We start from the raw sequence: 24,699 nt of genomic DNA, 5'->3' as shown, positions 1-24,699 counted from the left end.
TCCAGAAAATATTGCAATAAAGTGGGAGGAGAGAACCCAATCAGCCTTTGAGAAAATGAAGTGGCAACATGACTGGCCGCTATAGGCCGCTGCTTTTTTTTTTTCCCCCCATTTGTACAAGTTTTGAAAAATGCCACCAATATGCACAGCAAAGGAAATTGTGGCCTGACAGGCCACCTGCATTACAGTAAAACATCACGGTGTTAATGTTCCTGAAAACGAGATGCATGGGTACTGTATTTTGTCAACTCTTCCCCCGTTACCTGTCTGCTTTTCTGGAGAGGAGGGGTGATTCTGGCATAAATAGTGACTTTCTTTTAGCATGTTCTTCTGCCTCTGCGTTCAGATGGCATAGAAGTGCTTTGTAATCCCATCCATTATTAGATTTATGTGTCAGATTTACAGAGCTTATACGCCACTCTAGTCCTCACGGCCTGTAATAGGTCAAGTACTAATGATATATTTGCTGGAGCTCAGAAATGTCATTCATCAGAGCAGAGTCAATGAATCCTCGCCTATGCTCTTATCGGCTGTATTGTTACAGTATCAACCGCAGATTAAGGAATGTCACACACCAGGTTGGGGCCTTTGCCTCACCGGTCCTGCTAGATTGATACCTCTGAATTTGATTTATTGTGAAAGCTGAATAACTGCATTCAGGATGTAATATTCTTTACTGTGATATTGTTTTTTTAGCAGAATGCAGAATGTTGGGGAGCAAGGACACATGGCGCTGCTGGGACATAGCCTTGCAGCATACATCTCTGTGCTGGACAAAGACAGGCTAAGAAAACTTACCACAAGAATTCTCTCAGATACTACGCTATGGCTTTGTAGAGTATTCAGGTTTGTCATTTATATGCAAGATCAATACCCTAAAATATTGGACCATACCCTTAATAATTTCAGTGATTTGAAGCTCTGTTGTTCTATCCTATAGCTATGTTGGTTCTCTTCACCCTTGTATCATGGCTATGCTGGGAAATATTGGTGTACCCCATTGATTTAAGTGTTTTGCCAGCATGGGCATATTTTTTCTTATCCACAGGGTAGGGAATAGGTGTGGACAGTTGGCTGGTCATGGGGGCTTGGTCATCTTTGGCACTCCGATAGACAATGAACGGCGGGACAGTAGAGTATGAGCACAGTTGCTCCATACAGGAGCTTCAGGATCTTTTTGTAAGGCTGGGTTCACACTACGTTTTGTCCCATACGGGAGCGCATACGGCAGGGGGGAGCTAAAATCTCGCGCTCCCGTATGTGACCGTATGCGCTCCCGTATGCCATTCATTTCAATGAGCCGACCGGAGTGAAACGTTCGGTCCGGTCGGCTCATTTTTGCGCCGTATGCGCTTTTACAACCGGACCTAAAACCGTGGTTGACCACAGTTTTAGGTCCGGTTGTAAAAGCGCATACGGCGCAAAAATGAGCCGACCGGACCGAACGTTTCACTCCGGTCGGCTCATTGAAATGAATGGCATACGGGAGCGCATACGGTCACATACGGGAGCGCGAGATTTTAGCTCCCCCCTGCCGTATGCGCTCCCGTATGGGACAAAACGTAGTGTGAACCCAGCCTTACTTATTAAAGTCTAGTCATCCATCCAGAGCCCAACCCTAAGGCAGTTTTATGTAGAATGAAATAGTGTGTAAACTTATACTTCAATTTACCCAGGTTATTTATCTATCTATCTATCTATCTATCTATATATATATATATAATATTAATGTGTTGTACATAATTCATATCTGTTCTGTCATCTGTTTATTGGGGATTAGGCTTCTAGTATCAGTTTATATTTTTTACAGGTATGAGAATGGGTCTGCATATTACCATGAGGATGATCGCGAGGGTCTACTCAAAGTGTGCAGACTGGTCATCCACTCAAGCTATGAAGACTACACAACAGAGGGATTCAATGCTCTGTATAATAAGCAGCCTGTTATCTATATGAGTGCTGCTTCAAGACCTGGACTGGGCCAGTACATCTGTAACCAGGTAGGAGGATATGCTCACAGATGCCTATGTAGCTACGTTCATGGTTATAAGAGTTTTTGAACTGTATTTTCGCAGCATCCATTGGACGTCCCAAGTTACAGAGCTTAAGCTGGGTTCACACCACATTCTGGCTGTATGTTGCTACTCAGTTTTAGGGCTTGTTCACCCGAGTGGCTTATTGTGCGCATTTTCCGCAGCTGATCTGCTACTTTTTATTTTCAGCTGCTTATTTTATCATTTACTTACCAGCTGAATCATCAGCTGAAAATCCGTGGCAAAATCTGCACTAAAATATGCAGCAAAATCTGCTCGTGTGAACGAGCCCTAACTATGATTTTATGGGGGAAGATGTTTTCATTGCATCAAAAATCAGTGGTCTCAAATGAAAAATAAAATGTTCCCCAGAATGCAATGAAGCATATTGAACTATAAGATATTGAACTATAAGGACACAACTGGTCATTGGCTGCTACCTCATATGCGCTTTTTTTTTTTTTTTCTCAAAGGGTAACTGAGTTTTCATTAAAAAAAAAATTGAAAAACTGCTCTGTCTTAACAATCTAAGGATTGGTTACTGGTTGAATCTTTCTTTGCAGCTATATTATCTGCATTTCCTGTACTTTGTCCTTTTTTCAGCTCTTTGCATTCCTTTCTATAGCAGGGGTTGCCCCTTATCTGGAGACTGACACATGTCCCTCTACGTATACTTGCTTACTGGGACAACAGAGGATATAGGCATTCATCAGATGGTTAGGATTAGATATGAGCAAAGTTACAGTGATTCGATTCGTCACAAACCTCGCGGCTCGGCGGTTGCTGACTTTAGCCTGCATAAATTAGTTCAGCTTTCAGGTGCTCCGGTGGGCTGGAAAAGGTGGATACAGTCCTAGAAGACTCTCTCCTAGGACTGTATTTACCTTTTCCAGCCCACCGGAGCACCTGAAAGCTGAACTAATTTATGCAGGCTAAAGTCAGCAACTGCCGAGACAAGAAGTTTGTGACGAATCAAATTACTGTAACTTCGCTCATCTCTAGTTAGGATAAATGTTGCTTTATATTGACAAGTGACTACCATATATGCTTTAGACTAGAATCCCTGCCCTAGATGTTCTGCACCTACTGTATGTCTTCTGTATTTTGTCTACAAGATTATTATACTGACTATACCAAAAGAAATCCATAGAAATCTTCATAAGAAGCCTGAAAGATTAATACAGTACTCAGAGATTGGCAAATGCTAGTTAGTAGACAAAAATAGTGTAGCAGCTCAGAAAACTCACAAGGCTCGTCATAATCCATAATATGAGGGGAAGTTGAGTTAGATAACATGAGCAGAGCAGCAATCTTTTTGCATGTCTGAAGCATGAGAGCAGCAGTCTAATGGCTGAAGAGAAGAGGCAGTAAGCCTGTGATCATAACCCTCCGCATACAACCTCCACCCCTCCGTTTGTGTTTCTGTTACTAGAGACAGATTGGAGCGAACAAATTAACAGCATATTAAGTGGAAGAGATTCTACTTGTAGCTAAAACGTCAGTGTAATGGAACTAAATTACTCTTTTGAAAACTGTTCACACATATATTATTAAATGAGCATAAATTGTGTAAAATGTTTGTGACCATTTTAAGACTGCATGTTAATCGGCTGAGCAAGATAAAGTAGTAGTAGAGACATACACAGCTGGGCAGATTTACTATTGCAAATTGATTTTTCTCTATCGGCTCCATTGGGGGACACAGACCGTGGGTGTATGCTGCTATCTCTAGGAGGTGTGACACTATGGTGTGACACCTCTTGCGAGTGCCGACTTCAGTCTTAGCCGCATCTCGCGCCTGTCTCTCCTTCCCGTCGGCAGCGTGTAAAAGCTGCCGCCGGTGTTTTCACCCGCTCTCTTCCCATTTGCGCTCGCACATGCGACCGCATATGGGCTTAGAGCTGAGAGTGGGCGCCATTATCTCCCGGCCTCATGTCTCAGCCACTGGCTCTGCACGGTCTTAAGCCCCGCCCACCTGCGAAACGCGGCTGTGACTTTTACTATTCTGAATATGCAGCTTCGGCTGCATATCGCTGTTATCGGCAGCGGAGGCTGCCGGAGGTATGTTCACCCGCTCCCTTCCCCTGTCATTCACATATGCGTTGGGGCCGGGAGCTGGCGCCATTATCGGCCGTATGTACTTTGACTATGGGCCCTGTACGGACTTGGCTCCGCCCACCCGTGGCCGGTGGGCATTCCCCAGAGCGCGTTATCAGTACTGTGTGCACGCAGAGGGATTTTTAGGGCTAATCAGGATGCCCTTGCTGGGTGAGATTTGTGTCCATGCCCAGACAGATTCCTTCCTTTAAACAGCTCGGGAGGTTACTTTTTACACCTTTAGGGGCTGTATCGCTGAAATGTATGGTTCTGCTGAACCCGTTGGTTCTACCTACACACTGCTTCCCCAGACTCCCCTGTGAAGGGCTCCAGTTCTGTGGGGATTGCCTTTTGGAGGGATCCTCCCTACTCCGGCCCTCCAGAGGGTCCCGCTCTTCCCTATACTGACGCTCTTGCAGCGTCATAAGGATGTTTCATCTGACTCATCCCTGAGTATCCTGGCAGGCACGGGCGCTCCCCTCACAGGCATCGCCCTGTTACTCCAGCTAGTAGCAAGCGTCGCTCCCCTGGAGGACGCTCCTATGGTCGCCACTCTGGCTCTCCAGACCCGTGTACCAGGTCAGTTTCTCCCTCTTCCAGGACCACCTCACACGTCCCCATTCACCTGGAGAACTTGGGGTTGAAGTTTCCGATTCAGCCTCTGACTCAGAGGACCGTTTAAAAAAATAAAACGGACATGGAGCACTCATTGGTTTCAGCCATAAAAGACACCTTCCATTTAGAGGACCCAGGAACTTCGGACGTGGCTCAAGAAGTTACCTTTCATTGTGCCCGACCTCTTCCAGGGCTGCCTCACCTTGTTCCCATTCACCTGGAGAACTTGTGGATGAGGTTTCTGCTTCGGCCTCCGACTCAGAGGACCGCATGGATATGCCTGATGTAGTGTACTCATTGGTTTCGGCCATAAGAGACACCTTCCAGTTAAAGGACCCAGGAACTTCGGACGTAGTTCCAGATGTCTTTCTTCGTACCCGACCGGCACGCAAGACTTTCAGCTCTCTTGCTGAATTTGACGTCCTGCTGGAATCCGCCTGGAGGCGTCCTGACAAAAAGTTTCAGGAAACGAAGAAGGTTCAAGCGCGGTATTCCCTCGCCAAGGACCTCATTGCTCGGTGGACCTCCTCTCCAACTGTGGATCTACCGGTCTCCCGCCTCTCTAAGGCGACTGTCCTGCCATTGACTCATGCGGCTGCCTTTCAGGATCCAGCGGACAAAAAGGTGGGGACTTTGGCAGAATTTGCCTTTTAAACAGCAGGTCCCTCCTTTCTTTCTGCTTTAGCTTCTGCCTGGGTGTCAGATGCCATTTCAGTATGGTCTCCCAACTCCGCCAGGTAGTATTCAGGATTCCTCCGGAGGATCTATCTGAACTAGCTCTCCGACGATCCTCTGCCAGAGTTTTTTCTGTGTTCTGCTCCCATGCGCAGCCACTGTGCTGCCCTTGCCACAGGCTATCTGGTAGCCCTCCGTCGCTCCATGTGGCTTATAGCCTGAATGCCGAGACAGCCTTCAAGAAGGGAGGCGACGGGCGGTAAGAGTTCCTTATACCTCTGGATAAGGCTTGCAGAACCACTTCCCATCGGAGGTCCTCCTCCTTCCGGTTCTGCAGACCTTTAGTTCCAACAAAGGGTCCAGCCTGGCGCCTTCACGGGTAGAGGGTTCCCCCCTTCCAGACCCATCCCACCCATAGGTCTTCCACGGCCTGACGGGTCGCCCCACCCACCGACCTTTTCTTGAGTGGTTAGTCGCCTCTTACTCTTCCGGGATGCCTGGACCACGCACTTTCAGGATCCTTTGGTCAGAAATGTGGTAGTCAACGGATACAGGATCGAATTTGCTTCCCCCTCCTTGGGATTGCCTTTTTCTTTCCTGGTCCCTCTGTTTCCCACTCTCTAGCGAAGGCAGTTCGGGTCGCGCTCCAGCTCTTTTATCCGGGGAGTAATTGTTCCGGTTCCTTCAGAGGAATGTTTTTCGAGGTTTATTCCAACCTCTTTGTGGTCCCCAAGAAAGGCGTTCTGTTCGCCCAATCTTGGTTCTCGCGTATCTCAGCCAGCATCTTCTACTTTCTCATTCCGAATGGAGTCCCTCCATTCGGTGCTGGCGCCCATGGTTCAAGTGGAGTTTTTGCTTCTCGGTGGACATCAAAGGTGCCTGCCTCCACGTCTCATTATTTCCCGGTCATCAGCGGTACCTCCGCTTTGCAGTCCCGGACGGTCATTTCTTTTGTGGCCCTCCATTTCGGTCTGGCCACTTCTCCGCAGACCCTTTCCAAGTCCTGGCGCCTGTGATAGCCCTTTAATACAGACATCAGTTGTTTCTGTGATCCCTGACTTGGACGACCTCCTGATCAGAGCTCCAGCCAGGGACCAGATCCTGGAGAGTCTTGGTCTCAACCGCCAGTCTTTGTCTCACTTCGGTTGGATGGTCTATTGGGACAAGTCCAACCCTCTCCTGGGGCTCCAGTTCGACGCGGCCTCTGTCCGCTTTCGACTCTGCCGAACAATCGTCCGACACTCTCTTATCTAGAGTCCGGTGACTTTGGCACCCTGCTCCAGTTTTTGATTCACTTTTGCATGGATGTCCTGGGTCGGTTGGTGGAGGCTGTGCCATTTGCCCACTTTCATCACCGACTTTTTTTTCCACCTGCTGATTCTCTTCCGGTGGGATAGGTCTCCATTGGCTCTTGTCAGTCTTGTCAGTCCCTTCTATGGTGGCTTTGTTTTCCCCCTGATTTTTCAGGGGCGTTCCTTCCTGCCCCTCCCTGCCGGTCTGTCGGGCTGGGTAGGTGTTTTTCAGGGACCGGCCGGTCTGGGACCTTGGTCCCCCGAGAAGCCCCCTTTTCCCCTTAAACATGTTGGGGTCTAGGGCAATTTTTTCTTTGCTTGATTCTTGGGAATTTCCCTTCTGGGTGGAACTCAGGTTTCCGGCCATCTCAGCTATCTTCTTTCCAGCTGTCCCTGGGATGTGGTCTTCTCGGTTGGGCCTCAGTCGTCCAAGACGAGTGGTCCCCACATCCGGGGGTGTTTGCAGTGATCTGCAACCTCTGGGGCGCTCCTGGCGTGGACCTCTGCTTGTCCCGCCACAACCGAAGCGTTCCTCTCTCGTGGTCGGGCGTTGCCCTACCTTGTCCGTTTTTCCTCCCCTTCCTCTCTTTTCGGGGTTCTGAGAAAACTAGTAGGGCGTTTCCGCCATTCTCGTGACCCAGCCGTGGTTCGGCGTCATGGCCAGACTCCTGAACGACTTAACGCTGTGCCTTCCCCATTGTCCAGACCTCCTAGCTCAGGTCTCCTGTGCCACCCTATTTACCGTCTCTGCTTTTGCCGGTGTGGCGGTTGAGACAGCGGTTCTGGGGACTCACGGTTTCTCTTCCCAAGTGGTTTGCACCATGCTGAGGGCTCACAAGCCTTCTTCTGCAAGACTTACCACCATACCTGGCAGTCTTGTTTCAGTTGGTGTGAAACTCAGCTTTTTGTCAGGTCGTGGTTTTCCTTCCCGACCCCTTTCCCTTTCCAGTCGGGGCTGGCCCAAGGGTTGGCTTTCAGCTTCCTTAAGGGTCAAGGTTCGGTCTTTTCCATTCAACGTCCTCTGACGTTCAATTATCATGTCCGAACCTGGTTCAAGGAGTGGCACAAACTGCCCCTCCTTATCAGTTCCATTCTTTTCCCTTGAGACTTACATTTGGTCTTAGGTGCACTGCAAGGCGTTCCTTTTGACCCTCTCAGGGACATTTTTTTCTCCGCCTCCTTTCCCGGAAGGTGGCATTCCTTGCTCTTACCTCTGTTAGGAGGGTGTCAGAGCTGGTAGTTTTCTCCTGCCGTTCTTCCTTCCTGGTTGTATACCAGGACAAGTTGTTTTCCGTCCAGGTCTGTCCTACTTACCTGAGATGTTTTTTTTTACTTTGTCATCTCAATGAGAACATTGTCCTACCGTCCTTTTGTCCGGTCCCTTCTCATCTCTGGAAGTGTTTGTTCCACAACCTGGTTGTGGTGAGGGCTGTTAGGACTTCTCTTTTTTTTTTTTTTTTTTTTTTTTTTTGTGTGTGTTTCCGGAAGGTCGTTGTATAGAATAACTTGCTTCTACGACCACCTTTTTTCGGTGGATCTGGTCTGCTCTTTTTTGAGAGCTTACCGCTGCAAGGGGAAGATCCCACCCTTTGGGGGTTTGGCTCATTCCACCCGTTTTTCGGGGCATCCTGTGCCCTCCGCTACGTGGCTTCGGCCTTGCAGTTCTGTAAGACGTCCGCGGTCGTCTTCGCACTCTTTCTCAAGGTGCTACCAGATTCTTACCTTCGCATCAGTTGATGATACTCTCGGCTGTAAGATGTTGCAGACGGCGGTGGTCCCACCGTCCTCCTGTCTGTTTCCTTACCCACCCAAGGGACGGCTTTGGTACGTCCCACGGTCTGTGTCCCACAATGGAGCCGATAGAGAAAAGGACATTTTTCAACACTTACCTTAAAATCTTTCTCGAAGGATCCATTGGGGGACACAGCTCCCGCCCTTTTGGGTTTCTCTTTGGTTCTCTGTCCGAGGGTAGGTTCAGTTATATCTTTTCTTCTGGTTCTCGGACAGTTCGTGTTTTTTCCTTGACCTGTCGGTCCTCTCCTATTGCTCTGGTACTAAAACTGATTAGCTCAGGGCCTGGAGGCGGGTATATCCTGCTGGGAGGAGCCGACTTTCTTGTTGCCATAGTGTCACACCTCCTAGAGACAGCAGCATACACCCACGGTCTGTGTCCCCAATGGATCCTTCGAGAAAGAGATTTTATGGTAAGTGTTAAAAAAAAAATCTACTTATTTGACCTGCACTACATGTATTATGTATTAGACCCACTTGCACCTAGCCTACAGAAAAAAAAATGCATAGCTCAGCAGTAAAGGAGCTTGGCTAGAATGCAGCTTTGTGGGCCAAAAACTGTGCCAGAATTTTACTACACAACTGGGCCATTAGGATAAATCTCACACAATGGAACACTGTCTAGTCTAGGTTTACACTGTATTAGACGGTATCAAGAAAACTGCCCCAAAGAGGCAGGTCTTTTATTACAGTCTTAGGGGGGAATGTCTTAACAAAGGACACCTGGTATCAGGAATCAAGTTTTTTTTTCTACAACTCACCGCATTCCTTCCCTCACACCGAATTTACTATCATTTATGCCTGAAAACAGGATTAAATTGTAGGGAAAATCCATGCCAGCTCCAAGCTGTAATATGGCAGCTTTGGGTGCAACAGAGTTGAACCTAAACTTAAGGACAATTTTGCTGTGCTCTAAGCCATTTCCCATTCCTGCTTGAACATGTTTCCCGTCTTTGTTTCAAAACTGTCTTGTGAGGTGCATAAAGTGTCTAAAATTCATAACAAATGTGGTGCAAGGCGTGCATGACAGTTTAGGTCATAATTTATCATTGGTATTCTACTTTTGTGTGTGTTAAAAAGTCAAACTTCTTCCTTTCGATCATTTACCTCAAGCTGCTCTGAAAAGCCGCCGGCCTCCCAGGACTGGAAGGCACCTTCCTTAAAGACTCGTACCCCCTGGAAGTCGGGTACATGATCTGGCAGTTTTGCTTCCAAGCCAGGTAACTGCAAGCCATCCACCTCCTGAAGGGTCGCCCCCACCCGAAGTCTCCCCTCAGGTGGGCGGTCGCCTGTCCCTCTTTCTGGATACTTGGTTGGTGCAGGTGTAGGATGCCTGGGTTAGTTTTCCAGAGTTATGAGATAGTTTGGTTGTATTCCCCGGGATTGTTTTTTCCAGTTTTGCCCTCCAAGGTCTCGTGCCCTAGCTGTGGCTTTTTAGTCCTCTCTTCACTCCCTTCTCTCCCAAGGGGGGAACATGCCGGTTCATCTGCGGGAACGTTTTTTGGTATTTTATTCAAATCTTTTCGTAATTACCAAAAAGGGAGGTGCTGTACGCCAGATTCTCGACCTAAAACTGCTCAACTGCCACCTGGCATTTTAGCATGGAGTCTCTGAGGTCAGTAGTTGTGTACATGAATCCTGGCAAGTTTCTCTCCTCAGTGGACATTCAGGATGCTTACTTACACATCCTCCTCTTTCTGGCCCACCAACGGTTCCTCTGTTTAGTTCACTTTCAGTTTGTGGCTCTGCCCTTCGGGCTAGCAACAGCCTCCCGGGTCTTTACCAAAACTGTGGAGAGAGGCGGTGCTGGCTGTCCTCCGCTCTCGGGGGTGTCTGTGCTCCCTTACATGGACGACCTGTTATTCAAAGCGCCCTCCCTTGCGCAGAATCTGGAAAGTCTCCGCATCACCCTGCAGGGTCTGGCCAGCTTTGGCTGGATCGTCAGTTAGGCAAAGTCCAACCTTTCCCTATCTCTGTCCCTAATTTTTCAGTGGATCCGCTTCGACACTGGCGACCAGAATTACTCTTCTAGAGGACAAGAGATGCACCTTGAGTGCTGGGGGTTCATCATCTTTGCTGCTTGGGACCAGTCGCCCTAAGTGCTCGGCAGGATAATAGCGGCCATGGAAGCAGTTCCTTTGGCCCAGTTCTGGTATCTTCCTTTCCAACTGGCCATCCTGTCGCAGTGGGACAGGCTACTGCTTTCTCTCAATCTCTGGATCTGGCTTACCCCCAGCGTGCACCAATCCCTACTCCAGTGGCTTTGGTTGCCTCTTCTTGGGAGGGTCGCTGCTTTGTCGCTTCACTGACAGGTCCTGAGGACGGATGGGAGCCTCCTGTGTTGGAGAGGAGTGTTCCAGGACAGTTCAAGTCCGGTGGACTCCATGGGAGGCCCTTCTCTCTTTCAATGTTTTGGAGCTTGGGGTGACCTTTCTGTCTCTTCTGAGAGACGCTTCTTCGGGTCTTCCGGTGCGGGTCCAGGTGGACAACGCCACGCGGGGGCATATATCAATCACCATGGCGGCACCCTTTTTTCTGTAAGGGGAAGGTGCCCCCCTTTCGGGTGACTGCCCATTCCACCTGCACCATGGGGTCCTCCTTTGCGGTCAGCAACAGGGCTTCAGCTCTACAGGTCTGCAAAGAGGCTACTTCGTCGTCTTTGCACACCTTTGCCAAGTTCTAGCAGGTTCATACATTTTTATTTTTAGGATGTCCCGCTTTTTTTTTTTTTTTTTTCCGGGGTACGTTTCTCGGACAGTCTCTTCTCTCTCTCTGGTTATCTCCTACTGCTTTGGGACTAAACTGATTAGCTCAGAGCCAGGGGCCAGGTATATCCTGCCAGAAGGCGCCGACTTCTTTTTTTCTTTGCCTAGTGTCCACCTCCTAGTGGCAAGCAGTATATACGCATGGTTCCGGTGTCTCCCAATGAAGGCTCAGAGAAAGAGAGATTTTGTGGTAAGTACAACAAATATACTTATTAAGCAAGAAGTAAAACCCTCTACTGTGTTTATGGACCATGGTTGGTAGGGAAACAAAGAATAGGAAGCCTTTTATGTGTATAAAAGGCTACTTATGACCTGTGAACAGCAGCTTCTATAGATTCTGCATGTTGAAGGCATATAAGTGACATACCTAAACTATTATTTTTTTTTTTTGTCTAATACTCTAAATATTTTATTTTTTGTTCTTTGCAGCTTGGACTTCCATTGTCATGTTTGTGCCGTGTGCCTTGTAATACAATGTTTGGATCCCAGCATCAAATGGTAAATTGCTAAGATATTGTGATGCCCTTTTTCAATTGGATAAAAAATTTGGTTCGATTTAGATGTAGTATACTTTTAAAGGGAACCTGTCATCAGATTTTACCCAAAATAATGCATGGCAACACATTATATATGGTAAAATCTTGTTCCTCACCATCCCTGGGAGATGTTCCTGCCTGCAGGGATGGTGAGGATATATAGTTTGTGTCCCCCAAAAGCCCTGTAAGTAGTCCCCTGGGAGGGGAGCTATACTAGCCTAGTCCCGCTGCTCAGGCTCAAACCACACCCCCTCAGAATGATTGACAGCCCAGGGAGCAGAGCGGTGACCAGGGCTGCCAACCATATTTTTTTTTTTTTTTGGGGTGGGGGGGGGGGGTCGTGATTACAGCACTGCAGACTGGACTAGGTGAGCATATCTCCCTGCCAAGGGGACTACTTATGGGGCCAGAAGGGGAGATTTTGTAATTTCATATCCTCACCATCTCTGCAGGCAAGAATGTCTCCTGGGAATGGTGAGGAGGAAGATTATACCAGCTTTGCCGCCTGTTATATAAGGCAAAACCTGATGACAGGTTCCCTTTAACCCCAGGCCGAGTAGTGGCTTATTATTTTCAAGATGCACAAATAAATGCTTTACTCCCTTTCTGTGCTGTTAAGAGTGACGGGAACCACCATTTGTACAGTAGCATGTACTTAATGTGTCAGAGATGTGTCCTGTTGCCCTACAGGCTTGTCCACTATAGGACTGATCAGACCTGATGGGCAAAATTCATGTTTCTCCTATTGTTGACTTTTGACAGCAGAAGCCAGTTATATTCAGCTTTGTGCTGACTACGCAGAAAGAATAGACTCTGGAATCGGGGATGTACACGTACACAGTTCAGCAGAATCTCATTAAAATCAATGGGACTCTGCTGCAGCAGAATGTCCGTGCAGAATTCTTCTGCAGAATTCTGCATGGAAATTCCTAAGTGTGAACTTGGCCTTAAAGAGGTTATCCAGGAATAAAAAAGAAAGATGATTTCTTTCAAAAACAGCACCACACCTGTCCTCGATTGTGTACAGTATTACAACTTCGCTTCATTTACTTCTATAGAACTGATCTGCAATACCACATACAACCTGAGAACTGGTGTGGTGTTTTTATTTATTTTTTTAAATTAAAGAAATTATCTCTGTTAGAAGCCACAACTTTTACACTATTGCCCTGGTCTAAAAACATAATGACTGAGGTGCAGATGAAACAAGTGTAATGCAATGGACTTAAAGGGGCACTTCACTGCTCACCGTTTGGAATAAACTGTTCCGAATGCTGGAGCCGGTGCCGGGAGCTCGTGACTCATAACCCCGCCCCCTCATGATGTCAGCGGGGCTATGAGGTCACGAGCTCCCGGCGCCGGCTCCAGCGTTCGGAACAGTTTGTTCCAAACGCTGAGCAGCGGAGTACCCCTTTAACCAAAAACATATAGTGAGGGAGATTTATTGAAACCTGCCCAGAGGAAATGTTGCTGAGTTGTCCATAGCTACCAATCAGATTGTTCTTTCATTTTTTACAGGTCTCTTTAAAAATGAAAGAAGCAATCTGGTTGCTATAGGCAACTCAGCAACTTTTCCTCTGGACAAGTTTTGATAAATCTCCCCCATTCTGTACATGTAATGTTTTAGGTACATCTGTTAAAAAATTTAAATGGCAAAGCAATAATTTATTATTCATGTTTTCATTGATTTCTGCTCTGTCTCTGTCTCTAGGATGTGGCGTTATTGGATCGTCTTTTGAAAGAGGACTGTCAGTCTGGAAAGTTACCACTCCTCTTAGTGGCCAATGCTGGTGGGTTCACTTAAGTCTTTCATGTGCTGATGTTCAGTGTAAATGAGCGCCGATCTTGTAGATTGGTACTTGTTTATAGAGCCTACTACAAGACCACATTTGGAGGGCAACATGAATGAAGTAATGACCCGACTAACACGCTTATTCGTAAGCTAATTGCTGGCCCTATTCTACAGGGCCATATTGACCTGTTCAGCTGGTAATTGTTTGGTGTTATAGAGCCCTTAGTCCATATTGTATGATCATTACTATATTACTGTATTATTATTTATTAATATATAAACCCGTCCAGGACACAGGACGTACAGGTACGCCCTTGCGTCCTGGGACTTAAGGACTGAGGGCGTACCTGTACGCCTTGGTCCCATTAATGGTGTTTAAACCTTTCTCATGAGCAGAGGACCCACGGCTAATGCTGGGCACCGCCGATCAGGCAGATGCCCGGCATTAACCCTTTAATGCGGGGTTAACGGTGCCGGTAGCTCAGTGGAGCTGATCGGGACATCCCCGGTGACATCGCGGGTTCCTATCAGCTGAGTGGATAACGGGAGGGCCCTTACCTGCCTCCTCGCCGTCCGATTGGTCTTCTACTGCTCCTAGCCGGGAAAAAAATGTAAGGGAATTTTTTTTTAATTAACCCCTTCCCTATTAAAAGTTTGAATCACCCCCCTTTTCCCATTTTCTTAAATAAAATAATGTAATAAAAATTAATCATGTGGTACCGCCAAGTGCGTAAATGTCCAAGCTATTAAAATATAAGGCTAGGTAAACCACACAGTTGATGGCGTACACGTAAAAAAATACCATTTCAGTTTCACCCCACAAATATATATTTTTCTGGTTTGGCGGTAGATTTTGTTAAATGATTAAATGATTGATGTCATTACAAAGTACAGTTTATGGCGCAAAAAACAATTGGGTCTGTAGGTGCAAAATTGAAAGGGTTATGAATTTTAAGAAGGGGAGGAGGAAAAAACGAAAATTTGCCTGGTCCTTAAGGTAAAAATGGGCTTCGTCCTTAAGGGGTTAAAGAGGACCAATGATATTCACTTGGAAAACATTGTCAAAAAATGTAATCACACACTTAACAGTATAAACAAGCACACCCCTTTTATTCAAATTCAGCAACTTGAATGCACAGTTGCTGCCAGGTCCCTTCCCACCATGTTTCTATCATACACTAAGTATTTTAGTCTTGAAATGAATGGATCACTCCTATGGCTCCTTCAATCCTTTGTATATTGCAGGAACCCCTGGTGCAGGACACACAGACAAACTTGGAAGACTAAAGGAGTTGTGTGACCAATATCGTGTATGGCTGCATGTGGAAGGGTATGCCACATCCCTGTTTAATTTTTTTTTTATATCCAGTGAAAGTAAAGAACTTTCTGAAGTAAAACCTGACAGTCTCTTTTAGTTTATAAAAAAAGAAATCTATATAATATATATATATATATATATATATATATCTCTCTCAACGTGTGTGTATGTATGTTCCACAAAAACTTCCAAACGGCTAAAGATATTAACATGAAACTTGGCACACGTTACTTATATGTCAACAACAAACATGGGATAGGTAATTTAACCCTTACTTATCCCAATTTGCCAGGGGCGGGGTTTATGTTTAAAGTCCCCATACAAGTCTATGGGAAATATGTTACTGCAAAACTTCCAAACGGCTGGAGATATTTCGATAATACTTGGTCACATGTTACTTATATGTCCACTTAAAATATAGGATAGTTAATTTAACCCTTAACTACCCCATTTGAGAGGGTCGGGGTTTTTGTTTAATGTCCCATGCAAATCAATGGGAAATGTATGTTCTCACATAACTTCCGTACAGCTGGAGAGATTTCAATACCTGGTACACATATTACAGGTTGGGATGGGAGGACGGGATGGGAGGACGGGATTGTCGCGATGGGATAGGAGGATGGGATGGGATAGGAGGATGGGATGGGATAGGAGGACGGGATATGGGGTTGGGATATGACAACAATATATGAGGACGGAATATGAAGTCTAAAGCTTACCCCTTTTGTTGATTTTCCTCCACGACAAGGATGAGGAAGGAAAAACCGGGCAACGCCGGGTACTCAGCTAGTTATAAAAAAAAGAAAACTCTGATGTCCCAGGGTTGCTGAGCTTTGATCATACCATTACATTTTTTTCTGAGCTCACTTTTATGAGGTAGGCGCCTAGCGGTGTGAGATTTTAGCAGTAAAGTTTTCAAAAAGAGTTTTATCCTAAGAAGAATTGGTTTTAGCATTTATTAGCATTTATTTTAGCATTTATTATGCAGACTAAGAGGTAATGGTAGGACTTTAGGTTAAAATCTACCCTTCTTCCTAGGCATAGATATTGTTTAATCATTGTAACACAGTAGGAATGACTTATGACAAATGTATTTCTACTATTAGACTGGAGTAAAACAGGTGCAAATGTGTGGATCCCAATTGCCGTTCATATTATTGTAACTATTAGAAGGCTGAACAGAAACATAACAAAGAAGAAATCACCAGATCACAGCAGCCTCAAGCTTCTAGCTTGTAACTTCAAGCACTGAAAACCTCTTTATTTTTATGTATGTCCACAAATGTTTCTGTTGCAGCTTAGCTGTGGATTTGTTGTGGACTTCCCTATAGGATTGAAAATCTCCAGCTAATTCACATACCCCCTAAAGGGGGTACCAGCCTTCTAAGATTGATAGCCCATCAACGGGATGGGCCTTCAATTTGTAATCATTGTTCGGCCAACCCCCCCATAATCAGCTGTTTGTACAGGCCGTGTGCTTGTGCAAGTGATGCAGGGTCTTCAGTTGTTGTCATCAGCTGCTGTTTGTACCTGCAAATACAGTTCTTTTTGTCATGGCAGTCTTCTAGCATTGTCCCACTTACTTGTATCACAATTTTAAAGTCTCATAGTAGCTATAGATAGTATGCTTACCTTGTAAAAGTGAAGACAACTTACTGGTGCAAAGCATTCCTTATAACACAGCCACAGATAACACAATGATTGTATTGCACGATATTTGACAAGCTTTGGTGTCTAATGGATGGTGCGATTTTTAGTGGTTTTGCCCGATGCTAAAACTGCAACATACTGTAGTAGCAAGGGGATTATATAGCAATGTGCATTTTTTGCAGATTAATATGGAAAAGCAAAATGTTTCTTACAAGAATTAATCACTTTTTTTTTTTTTTTTTTTTGGCAAAATCCATGAAATATTTACTGCAAAAAGATTAGTCGTCTGAAAGGAAGCAATAAATATTTAATTGACATAACAATATTTTCTTTTCCTTTGCAGAGTAAACTTGGCGACATTGGCTTTAGGTCTTGTCAATCCTTGTGTGCTGGTAAGTGTTGCTATCTTCACAGGGTTCTTATTTGGTGAGACATGTTTTGAAGAAGAGCAGAATGTTTATATGCAAGTCTGCCACATGTTGTTAGGATTCTAGTTGGTGCTCTCATTGGATGTAAATGGTCCGGGTACACCAAGAACATGTGCACAGTAAGGGTAGGGTCACAGGATGCACTACTGACTGTCCCTAGAGTGTGACTCCTTCTGTGCTCATGCGTCCTGCTTTTGTCTGCTCGTAGCAGCACCAGCAGTAATGTGCCGCACGCATGCGCATTGTATTCAGACATTGCTAGCGCAACCCCTGCTCCCTCAGCTAGGCCGAGAGCGGTCGCAAAGTCTGTGAGTACAGTGTGCTTGCGTGCGTCGACTTGCAGATGGTGTGTCTGCTCGTATCGGCAGATTGTTGCTACGAGCAGACGAAAACAGGACGCATGGGCACAGGAGGCACACTCTAGGGATGGTCAGTAGAGCACCCGCAGCGTCAAACATGCTGCAGATGCGCTACGTGTGACCCTACCCTGTATTGTGGGGCTCTTGGGAGATTCCAAAATATAGTATAAGCATATGCTGTTTTTCCTCAGTTTCCAAAGAAAATGTATTCAAGTTTTACTGACATTTAATTAAACTTCTTACATGTTGCATAGACATGTCAAAAGTTTAGTTCAGTCAGGGTCACTGTGATGAGACCCCCTCCGATCTAGATATAGCTACTGCTAAACGATTCCCCTGCTATAGCTAAAAAAAAAGGAGGGGATCTCAGGAGTGCGACCCTCGCTGATCTAAATTTTGGAAGTGTATGTGCCACATGTATAATATGTGGTCAGTCACGTTTCTGTTTTGTAATCGCCACTAGAATTTGATCAGTTAACTTCCTTTTTTTTAATTTTTTTTTTTTTATATATATAAATAATGTACCAGGCTGCAACTAAGTGTGACAGTATGACCTTGACCCTAGGCCCATGGTTGGGCCTTCCGGCTGTCCCTGCTGTTACCCTGTATAGACATGAAGATCCTTCCTTGGTAAGATACTTATGCAAATTTCCCATTCATTGTACACAAATTTCATGCCTGTGATGTTCCCTTTCAGGATCATGTAAAGCTCATGGTTCAATACATTTGCTCTCTACCTCTATCTTGTACTGTATATTTATTTGCTGCACTGATGCTTGTTTAGCTCCATCACATTGATTCTATCCACTACAATTGCCTCAAGGACTTCAGTTGAGTTTATACATAATAGATGTTTACCATTAAATGATTACAGTAAAGTGGCCTATTCTATTGGGGCCAAATATGTCTCTTTGCATTTTTTATCTTGAGAAGTTAGTCCTTATAAATTGTACGTCATTGCCTTTTCTCATGGTTTCTTCTCAGTCCCTTGCTGCTGGGCTCACAACAAGCCAGCCTGTGGAGAAGCTTCGGGCCCTGCCGCTATGGCTATCTCTGCAGTATCTTGGCCACAATGGGATTGTGGAGCGGATAAAGCAAGCATCTCAACTGGTATGTGATCAGTTAAGCCATGCTCCCAAGGGTTATAGACATGTTCTTATGTTTTCTTGAGCAACGCTGTTGTTATTATTATTGTTGGCAGAGTAGGTGGACTAAAAAAAAAGTTTGGATAGCCTACATTGGCAATGTTTTCTGATACCTTTTCACTCCATACAGCTGTATGTACCCAGATGATGGATACCCAGATAGAATGAAAAGTGTTTGCTTGCTACCTAAAAGTACTCCAGAGGCTGCAGAAAAGAAACTGAATAACATTTTTAATAGAGACATTAATTTTTTATTTTTTTTAACCATTAATGCTATACAAACTTATTATGTCCTTATAATTTTAGAAATTGTTTTGATTTGTGGTCAGGACTTATTACCATACGTGCGCTTACCTGCTATCTCCTGCCAGCGGTTACCTGAAAAGAACTATTGATTAACACACTGTGACTTGATGCCTAATTGTAGCTAGAATAGCGGTTGTGGTGTGCCTGAAAACCGCGCCGAGGGTCCGCCTTTAGAAGGCAAAAAATACACCACCATGTAGAGTAATTTAACCAAAATTTATTAATTATAACACCAATTAATGAAAAGCCTCTGCCATCTCCTGTGAGGGATCTGGGACATAAGTGGAGTATGCATCTGAACGCCACCTGCCCAATTTCTGTATCACATGTACCGGCACATTGTGCCTGGACGCCGCTGAGGTTGCCCCAATGCCAAATGAGTGTCCTGAAAACTCTTTGGGGTTATGCCCCAACGTACCAAGCAATGTGCGGACATGAGACGTGAATACAGACGTGGTTAGAGCACCTGCACCTAAAGGCAACAGTGGAGACTCTGGAGGCTTGTTGCTCAGAAAATGTGCCAGTTGCGCCAGTACTGCCACCGGGCACCACTTGTTACCAGAAGGGAAAAACCTCACCACCGCACCCCACCGGCACGTTTTGGTGATGGAAAGTGAGACCTCAAACAAAGAACCCTGCCACCTCAAGTGAGCTTTGTGTAAGTGTGCTGAACCCTGCCTAACACACGAGAATTCCCCCGGCCGGAGAAAACCATAAAATGCTAGGTACATAGCGGACTTCAGTACCAGGCTGCGCTCAAAATGCCACGGGCTGCTTTTACAACCGAAGGTCAGTTTGGTAGAAAAATAATATGACCCTTGCCATTTAAATCCAAACCATTGCCACTGGTCCCTGTGCAATGGAAGCAACTTGAATGAGTCTGTGAGGTCTGCTTTTGCCATCCAGGCCCCCGGACTGAGTGCCAAGATAACCTGAATAGCCTCATCTATGGATGAGTACTGCATGGTAAATTCATCGGACGGGATAAGAGAATTTATGCTGGGAATAATAGACCCATGAGGGGAAGACAGGTCAAGTATCATCCTCTTCTTACCACTAAACTTACCCGTCACCACCCCTACCGGGCTGACCCTCCATAATGTAAAAGGAGAGACTTCAAAGGGCCCAATCATGTAACCTTTCAGTATCTCTGCATTTAATAAATTGGTAATAACATGGGGATCATGCACAGCCGGCAGTAGATTGTCGCATTAATATATGGTTTGCGGTAAAGCAACCATACCGGTGTGGAAACCTCCTGCAAAACCATTGACCAAGCATTGTACCCAGTCTGGGTTTGGGTGATCCACAAGTAATGCTGCCAGGACTGAGGTGCGTACCCCGCCTAGTCACGCCGGCCCCTTCTGTCTACAAGCGGAGCCCGGGTGCGCCCTAAAACAATAGAAGCAAACATGCAACAACCTGCAATTGCTATAATTACAGGACGAGATATTGTAATTATTGCATATCTGCTTTCCACAGAGCGTGCACAGGGCAGCCCAACTTGTCTACAGAAGGGGCGGCCTGGAGAAGCTGTCAGTTGACGTGGACGGTCTGCTGGCACCTTGCTCACCCTGTTGATTGAGCCCTACACACCATGCAGTATTATGAGTGATAGCCTGACAGGATGCACACCCCGGGACCTTGAGACTTGCAAAGTGGCTGCAAAACATTTGCGGATCTTCTATGCTCCAGTCAGTGACCTAACCATCCTGGCTATACACTGCTGCTGCCATAGCCGAAAAGCTTCTATGATAGTCAAAAAAGTGTGTACCACCATATTTGTAAGCATACTCTGTAACTCTCAGCAAGTACAGGTCAAGCTCTTCCCTTCTCTCTGGACTAACTGAGCATATAACCTCCCTGTACTTGCTGAAGGCGATAACGAACTTCTGTATGTTTAGCTTGCGCTTCAGCCTAGTGTCCTTACTTTTAAGGACAACTGAAAGTTCTGCACACGCTACAGTCCTCGTTTCTTCCACATCAAAGGCAGATATTAGAAGAGAAGCTAAATTAATGTCTTTCCCCTCCAGTATCTCTTTCCTCAAGGCCGCTGGGACGAAATGAACTGGTGACACCCTTGGCCCAGGCCGCCTACCTGGGTTGGCTCCCAGTACTGGGGCAGACACTGGCGTAACTACTGGAGCTACTGGCCCTTGAATACCGCTCTTCTCGAGAGTCCAGCCCAACCATCATAGATGTCATCATGGAGTGTAATTCCGCCATATAATGTTTTATTTTATTTTATTTATTTATTTATTTATTTATTTATTTTTTACATACCCCCTGCCCCTACTACCTTGACGGGGATGGAACATGTGACTGGTGTACTATGCACCAAGCACCGGTGCACCATAGCAAAAACCTATCTTTATTACTACATCGAATACACACTTTATATATATTTTTATTTTTTTCCATATATGCCGCGGCGCCACCTGTAGCACACAGGTGGCACTGCAGCCAGCAGCGCCGGCTTCTCACACTGACACGCTATGACTCCGTCCGCCCAGAGTCCCAGCGTGTGACATGAGACCCCGGAGCAGGGAGACCCACGTGGGCCGCATCTCCCCGCGCCGGCCATGCTACCACAGAGCGTCGCTCGTAACACCAATGCCGGTACGGGGCGTGGACAGCTCGGGCATGCCGCTGCCCCGCCGAGAGCTGCCGCCGCACTGTACACCTGGGTGCCGGAGACTGCCCGCCGCACACGTGGAGCAAAGGCTACGGACCAGGGCACCCACAGTGAGTAAGAACCTGCCGGATACCCGGCACTTACCTGAACCACCACTACCACGGTCCCTAGCGTACGCAACAAAAATCCCAGCAGATTTCGCGAACCCCGCATACGCCCTGAGGGAGGGGTTAGCGGGGATTATATACACTAAGCCCCTCCCACAAATTCAGCCAGATAGGCTTTCTACATGTCAAAATTTTCGATTATTTAGGGACTCTGTGCTAAGACCCCCACTAAACAAAGGGAAAAGCATTTGATAGCTCGCTTCACTCATCAGCTCACAGCGATCTCCGTCCAGCTTCAATTGGTAGCTCCAATAATACGGCCGCCTCGTGAAGCTGGACGGAGATCGCTGCAAGCCACGAAGTGAAGTGTGCTACTAATGTGCTTTTCCTCTGCTTTTAAAATGACAGATGCATTTTTGTAGCTATGCTATGGAGTTTTCATGCCAGCATCCATGGACACTGATGGCATTGTAGTCTATGGAAGCACAATATTGTCTTGTATAGACGTTACTGCGGGAATTTTCCCTGTGTGATTTCTCCATGCTTTTATAGTCACTCGTTTGTATGTGAAGAATGGTAAAATACTTTTTTAGTCAGCTATTACAGGGAAGGAGTGGGGGGGTCACTGATTTTCTTTAACATTGTAATATAAAATAAGTTTTTGTTGTACCAAGATCTGCATTACTCCTCATGAAAGAGAAGCCAATCTTTAGTCACTGACAGTAGGAAAAAACTGAGCTTCTGTTTGTATTCAAACAGGGGGTGATATGCCAGTGTATATAAATAGATGCCAGTCTCAAGGTGCCCCTGATGTGAGCTGTTCATTGCTTTATGATTTAGTCCGAATGGATTTAGTAGCTGGCACTACATGATCTGAACTAATAACTTTGCACTTTTTTTGGCATACACCATCTTTAGTGTCATTTCTCAGTTAACTCTGAGACAGCAATAAATATATATTATATGTTGTGCAGCTAGAATTGTATGCAACCTTTTATATTCTGAGCCCTAAAGATTAATAGCCCCCCCCCCCCCCCAAAAGAGGTAAAAGGAGGTTAGCCAGGGCAAAAATATTGACGGCTTTAGGATAGACTATTCGTATCAGATTGTGGGAGTTCTCAGCACACTACCTGACCTAGCTGAATGCTAGGTGCTAAAGGAGTTATCTGGCACACAAAGAAAAAAAAATAAAGGCCAGTCCTTAAATGGGTTTTTCAGGCATTTTGCATTGGTGGCCTATCCACAGGATAGGCCATCAATGTCTCTAGAGATGAGCGAACCTACAGTAAATTCGATTCGTCACGAACTTCTCCGCTCAGCAGTTGATGACTTTTCCTGCATAAATTAGTTCAGCTTTCAGGTGCTCCCGTGGGCTGGAAAAGGTGGATACAGTCCTAGGAGACTCTTTCCTAGGACTGTATCCACCTTTTCCAACCCACCGGAGCACAGGAAAGCTGAACTAATTTATGCAGGAAAAGTCAGCAACCGCCAAGCTGAGAAGTTCGTGACGAATCGAATCGAATGAGTTGGCTCCATTTATTGTATAGTGATGTCCTTTACTAAGGATTGATCATTAGTTATTTATTTGTTTGTTTGTTTTTGTCCCCCATTTCCCCCTTGACACATACTTGCCAGATGCTTTTCTGGGTTTTATCATTGCACTTGCATCAAGATTACATAAGTTCCTTTTGAAATTGAATAGACTGCCTGCATAGTCAAACAGAAACCAGTGTAACAACACCAGAACCGGCTCTCACCTCTTGATTGCTCCAAGGCACTTCAGCACTGCCGGCATAACACACAGACATATGTGCTCCTGTGTTAGCTGCTACGTTTGCATTTATTACTGTCGTCGACAATTTGTAATGGTGTTAAAACGTGGCATCAGGAGACACCTATATCAAGTAATCTCATCAAATAGTGAAAGAGGAGAATGAAGCTGCTGTTCGTAGGTCTTCATTTTCATTGTGCCCAGCTTAGTACATGAAGATTTAAGTCAGTTTGCTCCTGTCTTTTGAAGGCCAGATCTTATTTAGTGAAATCAGGTAGAAAACAGACAGGTTTTCTTTACTATAATGGTCGCAAAATTGTCGCAACTGCGACTACACGATTTTTTGTGCGACATTTTGACTGGAAAGCGAGAAAAGCAAGTTTTCCAAAAATTAACTATGTAGTAATAATTTTAAAATGGACTACGGGTAGTCAGGTATTTATTAACTGCGACAGTCGCAACTGCTCAAAAAATAGTCGCAACAGCGTTAAAAATTGACTAAATTTACTCCAGCTCAAACATGGAGCAGAAAAAGCTACTACCAAAGTAAAAAAGGAAAAAATGCTTACGTGAAAGAAAATTATCAACAGGCTGAAACCAGTTGATAAATAAGTCACACGTAAGCAAAAGAAAAGTAAGGAAAAAATTACTAAAAAAAAGGAATACATAAGCAAACATTGATAAATGTCCCTCAATGTGAATTCAGGTAGAAAATAGACATGGTGCACATCTACAATCTTGTATAATGATCTGATTGCTTCTCAGCATAATTTCAAAAACTAACAGGTTGTTAGTATATACGTTTTGATCAAAAAGTACAAAGCCCACTCGCCACGTCAAGGCCACCTATTTAGAGTGGGTCCCTAACGTCCATAGCTGTGCGGTGTCCGTTGCTGCCGTGGCGCCGTGTCTGCGGGGAGGTGCGACCCATAGACTGGTTTGAGTGGCATTGGGGCCGCTCTGCCAGTGGGTCGTTCCCCCCCCCCCCCGTGGGCACTGGTGTCGCAGCGGTGGTGGTTGCCGCCCAGTACTACGCCATTTTATGCTAGGGACGTTAGGGGCCCACTCTAAATAGGTGGCCTTGACGTGGCGAGTGGGCTTGTACTTTTTGATCAAAAATGTATACTAACAACCTGTTAGTTTTTGATATTATGCTGAGAAGCAATCAGATCATTATACAAGATTGTAGATGTGCACCATGTCTGTTTTCTACCCGAATTCAGATCTTATTTAGCGGAGAGATTTTATTAATGTCTCGTATGGTACAGCGCGGCCTCTACAGATAGAATTCCGGTTGATCTCCTTACCCTGTTAGTGTTTATTTCTGGGAACGGTTATTTCAAGGGCAGAAAATTGGTCACTATGGGAACATTTTGTTCCTTCA

The 24,699-nt window shown here is 45.6% G+C and overlaps 1 protein-coding gene across 4 annotated transcripts in view; it reads left to right on the top strand.

Annotated features, from left to right (window-relative positions):
* Window positions 1–24,699, top strand: part of PDXDC1 (pyridoxal dependent decarboxylase domain containing 1) — a 79,417-nt gene that overhangs the window by 33,434 nt on the left and 21,284 nt on the right. For 3 of the 4 annotated variants that reach the window (XM_056535902.1, XM_056535904.1, XM_056535905.1), the window contains exons 5-12: window positions 697–846; window positions 1,811–2,000; window positions 11,698–11,766; window positions 13,516–13,594; window positions 14,842–14,926; window positions 16,908–16,956; window positions 17,880–17,981; window positions 18,336–18,461. In XM_056535902.1, coding sequence (XP_056391877.1) covers window positions 697–846; window positions 1,811–2,000; window positions 11,698–11,766; window positions 13,516–13,594; window positions 14,842–14,926; window positions 16,908–16,956; window positions 17,880–17,981; window positions 18,336–18,461 — 850 coding nt within the window. The remainder of the gene's footprint in view (window positions 1–696; window positions 847–1,810; window positions 2,001–11,697; window positions 11,767–13,515; window positions 13,595–14,841; window positions 14,927–16,907; window positions 16,957–17,879; window positions 17,982–18,335; window positions 18,462–24,699) is intronic. The other variant, XM_056535903.1, reaches the window with a different exon arrangement.

This window comes from Hyla sarda, chromosome 8, assembly GCF_029499605.1.
Source record: "Hyla sarda isolate aHylSar1 chromosome 8, aHylSar1.hap1, whole genome shotgun sequence".
Lineage (NCBI taxonomy): Eukaryota > Metazoa > Chordata > Amphibia > Anura > Hylidae > Hyla > Hyla sarda.
The sequence above is the reverse complement of the archived record's forward strand: the minus strand, read 5'-3'. Positions and strand labels throughout refer to the sequence as shown.